The 8,018-nt window shown below is 45.5% G+C and overlaps 1 protein-coding gene across 1 annotated transcript in view; it reads left to right on the top strand.

Moving 5' to 3' along the window:
- Positions 1-6: 6 nt before the first annotated feature.
- TTL (tubulin tyrosine ligase) overlaps positions 7-8,018 on the top strand; it is a 32,533-nt gene continuing 24,521 nt past the window's right edge. Inside the window, exons 1-2 of the mRNA XM_024743867.1 lie at positions 7-69; positions 3,430-3,508. Coding sequence (XP_024599635.1) covers positions 30-69; positions 3,430-3,508 — 119 coding nt within the window. The 5' untranslated portion in view covers positions 7-29. The remainder of the gene's footprint in view (positions 70-3,429; positions 3,509-8,018) is intronic.

Below are 8,018 nucleotides of genomic sequence, written 5' to 3'. Positions count from 1 at the left end.
TGCGGCGGGACAACCCCAGGTTCAACCTGATGCTGGGAGAAAGGAACCGGCTGCCCTTTGGGAGACTGGGTGAGCTTCCCCGTTTCGCGCCCTCCCGCTCCTCCCGGTAGAACGAGCGCTTTTGTCTTAAGGTCAGAAACCTTCCCCTCCGTCGTTCCTCGGGCGGATAAAAAAATGCATCCCTAATGGGCCAAGGCCGTCGTTTTTCATGCCTTCTCGGGTCCCAAATCGAATTCGGGGCGGGAGTGTCGGTGCGGGCCCCCGGGACGGCGGCTGCCTCCTGACAATGACCCGGCCCTGCAGCCCCGGGGGCGTCGGCCTCGGGAGCGGGGAGCCAATGCCGCGCGTTCCTCGGATTCCCCGGTCCTGACGCCCCCAAATCGGGCAGGTCGGCTGGGCAGATCGCCGGGCGGGGCGAGGCCCCGCGGAGCCGGCGGCTGACCATCTTGCAAATTTCCTCCACGGGGGATTCCGCCCTGTCTGTGTTGGCTCGGGAGGGGAGCTTGAGTGTGTTGAAAACCCTGAGGATTCAGCTCCCCGAAGGCTCAGATAAAGCGGCAGGGGATTTGGAAAAGACCTCTGGATTCCGAAAACGGGAGCTTCAGCAGTGAGCCCAGCCCGGGGAAGGGCGGAAGGGTGTCTGATTTTAGACATTCCCTTAGTTTCACCAAAGAGCACGTTTTCACACTTGCGCATTGAATGCAGATTTTACGTGACCCAGGTTTCTCTGCCCTACTGTCTCCGAGGGAGTTCCCTTCATTCACACGGTTGAAGCTGGCACCCCCATGCCTACATCTTCCCCTGTAGGAAGAGGCAGGGGGAAGGAGAGGACCAACGGCTCCTTTTTAGATGACGTAATCCAGAAGTTGTGCAGATCACTGCCATTTACATCCCACTGACCTGCACATAGTCTCACGGCCTCTCCTCCCTGCACAGTCATCCGGAATTGCAGCCTCACCTCAGGGTCGCCGTGTGCCCTGCCAAAATTCCCCTGGGGTGGGCACCCCATCGTACTGCCAAAGATAGAAGGGGAGAAAATAATGAGGAAAAGTCATCTCTGCCTTGGAGGGCATCCCAGAGAGAACAGTTGTATGTCCAGGAGAGGAGACAGTTTTTAGAAATAGGTGTGGTCAGCGGGTTGGAGAGGTTGAATAGGCAAAGAGTGAAAATAGCCATTTGGAACTGACTAGCCCTTGGTGAGCTGACAGAGCACAGTTGGGTGGGAGCCTGTAGAATTGTAATGATTTGAGGAATGAAGGGGGTTTCAGCCTAGTCTTCCTGATACTTTTTCTTTGAAATGAGACCATGGACAACTTTTTATTGTTATACAAATTTATGATGTACGTTGGGGACTCCGTGGAAGGGCTGATTCCAACCCCCAGAAACCTTCAAATACAGAGAATGGGCCTGGAGATTGATTCCCTTTTGTTAAACTGTCTCCCCAGGAAGCCCTCAGCGAGAAGAATACCTTCCCTGAACGAAGAAAACCTGCTTATAGTTGAGAACGTTTATTTCCTCCTTGCTCTGTCTGCTCCCCTGCCTGCCTGACTTTCCTCTTTGGACTGGTCAGTGCCCGGCTGAAACAGCTTAGGTGGAATCCTAAAATTAAAAACTGACAAAAATGGCTCTTTGCAGGGGTGATCGGTGTTGCTGTGGGGCTCAGGACTAGGGTGTAGGATTAGGGTTAGGAGCAGAGTCCTAGAAGGTCCAAATCCTAAGCAGGTACCATGAAGTCAGCAACTGCTCAGGGAACATTTGCTTTTTATGGGAAAGAAAACAGCATCCGATTGGGAGTTTGGGATTAGCAGATGCAAACCATTACATATGTATAACCGGATCACTTTGCTGTATACCAGAAACTAACACAGCAGTGTAACTCAACTATAGTCCAATATAAAATTTAAAAAGAGAAAAATTCTAAAAAGAATGTCAGCCAAACCCCCCCATGCTTCAAGAAAATAAACATTTTTAAAAAGGTTAGCATCTTAAAAAACAAAGAAGAAGAAAAAGCAAAAAGAAAAACAAAACAAAAAAACCAGCATCCCACAACCAGATGGTTATAATAATATGCCTTCATTGTTAAGGATATTTACCTTTCACACAGTTCGAAACCCAAGGAGATGGCCCAGCGGATAAAGGCCAAGGAATGCTGCTGCCTTGGTGATGTGAAGGTGGGTAGTTCAGGTGTGAACCAGTCCATCTGTCCAGGGAGATGGTGAGAGCTAGTTAGCGCCTGAAACTTTTTATTTGATTGTATGCTGTTCTCAGATGAATTATTCTTACCTCTGGCATCTTCGGTTCAAGCTCCCATTGTGGGGTTCTACTTTGTGTTGCTGAAAACTGCATTTTGTTAAGCTGTTAAACATAAATTGAGGCTTTTATAGAGATTATCGTACTCAGTGAAGTAAGTCAGACAGAGAAAGATAAATATATGATATCACTTATATGTTGAATCTAAAAAATAGTACAGATTAATTTATTTACAGAACAGGAACAGACACACACAGAGAAAACAAACTTATGGTTGCCAAAGGGGAAGGGGGGGAGGGATAAATTAGGAGTATGAGACTAACAGATGCGCGCTACGACATACAAAATAAACAGAAAGGATTTACTGTACAGCACGGGGAACTATATTCAATATCTGGTGATAACCTATAATGGAAAAGAATCTGAAATATATATATATACGTACGACTGAATCACTTTGCTGTACATCTGAAACTAACACAGTATTGTAAGTCAACTATACTATAATAAAATTTTTTTTAATTGAGGCTTTTGTTTTTATTTGTATCCTTTTGCCCTAATTTTAAAGAGGAGGGGGCATGCAGTACAATCTATTGAAAATGGGTTTCCCTGTGAGAGGACGCACAGAACATCCTCAGGGCTTCTGAGTTTACAGACACGGCCTCTTGGAGCATCTAGTGGCCCTCCTAGAAGCTTGCACAGGGAGACATGCTTGAGAACAGCAGGATCGTAGTTCTCCTACCTTCCTTGATGACTGTAGAAAGCAAGGGTAGCAACATCAAAAGCCTAACTGTGTAAGTCCTTACTGTACAGAGATGACTAAATCCATATGTGTTAAGCCAAGTGTGCAGCGCACTCCAGGAGAGGCGAAATAGAAAATACTCTCCCCCCCAAAGAAGAAAAAACAGAGGCAGCAGTGGTCTTTGGCAGACCTATGATGGCGGTATCATAATAGCCACCCTGGGGAGGGTGAGAATTGCCAGTGAGATGCTGAGCAAAGGGGCGTAGAGGGAGGGGCCGGGCAACTGAATCGCTCCCTTTCCAACACCCAGTCCCGAAAGGGGAGAAAAACAAGCTAAGCGTGACCCTGCTCTCCCTCCCGCGTGCTGGTGCTGACATTGTCATTTCCCACTCGAGAAATTGTCTGTTTCCCTTCTGAGCCTCTTCTTCCCTTCACAGGTCACGAGCCTGGCCTGATGCAGTTGGTGAATTACTACAGGGGAGCTGACAAACTGTGTCGCAAAGCATCTTTAGTGAAGTAAGTGTTCTTTAAGAGCCGTGTTTTCCAGTTTTCACCTGAACCTTTTGGGCTTTCATCCTGAAGCACTTAAGCAAAAGTGTGAGATCGTCTTTAAAGGGAGAAGACACTTTGATTTAAAAAGCCAGCAGAGATCAGCTTTTAGTCCCAGTCCAAACTTGGCCGTACATGCCTGTCTGTCCCTTAAGTTGAGGCTCCCTAGAAGCAGAGCCTGAGACAGGGCTTCTGGCGGAAGTGATTTATAAGGGGAGGGCTTGCAGGAGAAACGCGCTCAGAACCAAGGGCAGGGCATCTGGGGAAGACGCGAAGCCAGGAGGCGGTTTCAGCTGAAGTCTCGCCTCTGCCTGACTCCATGGAGCTTGGACAGCAGTGAACAGCCCCTCCATGTTCTCTACGCTGACGTTGCCCAGCCACCGGCTTTGGGCGGAACACAGCTTCCCCAGCGCTTCTAGGCACGGGCTGGTCCCCGGAGAAGAGGCGCGCCTAAGCCCTTAGCAGCCAAAGCTCGGCAGCCAGGGGTCCCTCAGAAGGGACACCTGGGCAGAATATACCGGTGTCTACTGCACCACCCATCTCTGGGCAGTGGGCTTACAGCCAGGTGCCGAAAGAGCCGTGTCATAAGGTGGAAGGAAGCAGCCTTATACAGTGATTAAGATCTAGGATCAGCAGCTTGGGTTTTAATTTCAGCTCTTAGCAGGCTTGGGCAAATTTTCTGATCCCTCTAAGCCTCGGTGCATCCCTCATAAAGAGGTTGTGATGTACGTAAAGCGTGTAACACGGTGACACAGAGTGAGCGTTTGACGCTATGCCTTAGTTTTCTCTTCTGTGAAACGAGGATAATAATAGCAGCTACCTCAGGGTTGTTGTGAGGATCAGTTGTTACTTTACATAAAGGCCCGGAATAATGCGCGTGCCAGAGTTCACACTGTATAAATGCAAGGTGGGTGTGGCCCCCAAAATCAGGTCTCCAGCATTCCCTCCACAGTGGCTAGTGAACATGTGTGTGTAGCCAAACGAATCATTTAGGTAAGAAGACACTAGAAGACTTGACCCAAAGCAAAGGCTCTTTTCCCCAGTCACACAGCTTTCCGGGCTCTAGCTGTTTACTAGTTTGAGTGCTGGTAGGAATATTTCCACCTTTTTGTTCAGACTCACTGCCCCCACTAACTTATGTATCCACTTCTTCCTGTGATGGATTTTCATGATTTACCAGCTATCCTGAAGGAGAACGAGGCTTTCTGAAGTCTTCTTACATATTTACACATTTAGAGTGCAAACAGTTGTTTCAGCAGAGCTAGAAGTAGCCCACGATTATTTATCCAGATTGTCCATTTAGAAATTTTTTTTTTTAAATTTTATTTATTTATTTATTTATTGCTGTGTTGGGTCTTCGTTTCTGTGCGAGGGCTTTCTCTAGTTGCGGCAGGTGGGGTCCACTCTTCATCGCGGTGCGCGGGCCTCTCACTATCGTGGCCTCTCTTGTTGCGGAGCACAGGCTCCAGACACGCAGGCTCAGCAATTGTGGCTCACGGGCCTAGTTGCTCCGCGGCATGTGGGATCCTCCCAGACCAGGGCTCGAACCCGTGTCCCCCGCATTTGCAGGCAGGTTCTCAACCACTGCGCCACTGGAGAAGCCCCATTTAGAAATTTTTATAAAATGCTTACTCATTCTTTATTCTATGATGATTTTTTTTCCCTAAAGATAGAGGTTGAATTCTGTTTTTGAAGTAGAAAGCAGAGGGTGCTGTAAAAAGTAATGTTCTCTATATTTGCATACTTGGCAGCTATAATAGGGTGAAGAGAGTACAGAGCTGGAGTCGTGAGCAGGTCTGAGTAGGTATCCGGACCTCTGTGACCTTGGACGGTGCCACTCAGAACCTGTGGGGAGGGAGGTGATCACACATGCCCTTTGCCGTTCTGCAGCACGCGGCGTGGTCTGTCGTGGCACCTTATAAATGACGACATGACTTATGCAGACTAGGGGTTGTCATCATTCTCATAAGCTTCCTTCGTTCTCTCAGGTGTCCTGCAAGGGACCGTAGTAATTCCAGGAGGGAATGATTACCTTTGTCATTTTGTCTCTCTCCCATAGTTTGTATGGCTCAAAAGAGCTCCAGAAAGTTAAAAAAATGTCATCTTAGGTGGCAGTCAGAGAAGACAGCCAGGTTGCCTGTGGCCGTAGCAGTTAGTGTTGAGCCAGGACGGTTCTCATCTGTACAAATGGGCCCCTGGGCAGTGTGCCTGGGCATCCCTCGAGGCTTCCCAGGGCCTTGATGGGGTTCCATGCTGGACCCTGTACAGCAAGTGCCTGTCACTTCCGGGAGCTTTAGAAATTCATCAGGGCCCCATGGCCATAGTCTCAGAGCGCTCAAGGGCTGTCCTCCTGGCCCTGATTGGAGCTTTCTTTTCCTCTTGTGAGCGTTTCTCACATCTCATGTGCGATGCGACTAAACCTGCATTTGTGGCTGCTTCCCAAATGGGCCTTTTTTTGGAAAGGGAACAAATGCTAGAGATTTCCGGTAGAAACTGGACTGGGTTCTGTACAGGAAATGAGGGCTTCAGATGAAGGGCATTCTACAGACCAGCGCTGGCCAACAGAAATAGAACGCTGGCCACATGTGTCATTTTAAATGGCTTAGTAGCCCCATTAAAATGAGTGCAAAGAAACCGGTGCAATTTTTATTTAACCAAATAAATCCAAAATGTCATGTAATTCACATTAAAAACAACTAATGGGACATATTCTTTTTTTTCTTCCGAGTCTTCAAAATCTGGTGTGTATATTTTACATTTATAGCACAACTAAGCTCAGATATTAAATTTCCATTGGAAGTCCTATGTTTAGATTTCATAAAAATGTGTGGTTGAAAAGGTAGATTTACATACGCAAGTCATTCTGACATACGTAAAAGTTTTTCAATAACTGTATAAAATACCAAAATATAATTTTCCTTTAATAGTCACATGTACATTGACAAAGCAGGTTCATTGATTTGACTTTGAAGCAAAAGCATATCATTTTTAAAACTACGTCCAAGTTAAGTAAATTCACCAACTCATGTGTCAACTCGGTATTATTAATATTGAATTCAGAGGAGGTATTGAATAAATTGAAAAGAAACTCTGAATTTATCAACAAAGTGTTCTTCAAATTTTTCTTTAGTTTTTGCAGCCAGTTTGCATAATGTTGTCTATGACAAGGAAAATCTTATGCATACTGAGTCATAAAACTATGTAAAATTACTATTGGCTTATATTATGAAGTTGGAACATAAATTCTCACACCTGTTGGTCTACGTCATAAGTAAGATCTTTTCTTCCAACTTCCTTGGAGCTTGAAATTTAGCTTGTTCACATGCAGCGTGGTTATAGGTGAAAAAATGTAAACCACACTGCATTTTTTATCTTTGATTATTGAATGAGGTAATAGTTGCATGAAAAGAACGATTTGACAAGCATTCCTCTTATTTTAAGAAAATGTGAACTGGAGTTTACAGTACGGGGAAACCTTGTAAAACCCTTCCATCTCTCAGTGAGCATTGGCAAAGAACACAGAATCATTAAATTCATCATCTTGTGTTTCTTTCATGGTTCTATACCTGCGAACCATTGTAGCATTTGCAAGCATATACTGAACCATTTCAACGACTGTATCCATACAGAATGCAAATGTTTTCAGTATGTATCATGCGGGCTTCCCCGATGGCGCAGTGGTTGAGAGTCCACCTGCCGATGCAGGGGACGTGGGTTCGTGCCCCGGTCCGGGAAGATCCCACATGCCGCGGAGCGGCTGGGCCAGTGAGCCATGGCCGCTGAGCCTGTGCGTCCGGAGCCTGTGCTCCGCAACGGGAGAGGCCACAGCAGTGAGAAACCCGCGTACCACCCAAAAAAAAAAAGAAATGTATCATGCAATGAAGCAGATGTTTCCAATACGTATGGTCCAACAAAATAAAGCAATAAAGCAAACGTCAGTCTATTAAAATCCCAGTAAATCCAGATTTTAACCCAACCTAGCTGAAGTAATGTCTGTCATGATAGAAGCTGACTTTTCACATGTAGATGAAATTCTTCTTGGACAAATGTAAAAGATTAGGAAATACCCTCACCACGAGTTTACATTTTAGGCTGCAATTTGACAATAATTTTTTCCTATATTTGGAAATCTTTTGAGGCAAAACATACAAAGTATTAATTGGGCAGCATCTCTTATGTCACTCAGCTCATCTAAAGCTAAGGAAAAATATTTCAAAATTTTCCGGGTTTCAATCAATCTTTAATATTGTTAGAAATGCTTTGTGGGCAATTATTGATGGCTTAATAAAGATTGTTCACTTTTTATAAAATATCTTTTTAGTCTTTTCCTCAAAATAATTTCTATTACCACATTTCCATCTAAAAGGATGTTCGTTTTGCGTGTGTATGTAAGAATCCAAGCCACTTCATAGCTGACCAAAGTTACAAGTTCAGATCCTAAGAAAAATACGTTGAAAGTTTTTTTGTTGAGTTTTTA

The sequence above is a fragment of the Neophocaena asiaeorientalis genome, unplaced genomic scaffold, assembly GCF_003031525.2.
Source record: "Neophocaena asiaeorientalis asiaeorientalis breed wild unplaced genomic scaffold, Neophocaena_asiaeorientalis_V1.1 scaffold114, whole genome shotgun sequence".
Lineage (NCBI taxonomy): Eukaryota > Metazoa > Chordata > Mammalia > Artiodactyla > Phocoenidae > Neophocaena > Neophocaena asiaeorientalis.
This window is presented reverse-complemented; position numbering and strand designations above follow the sequence as displayed.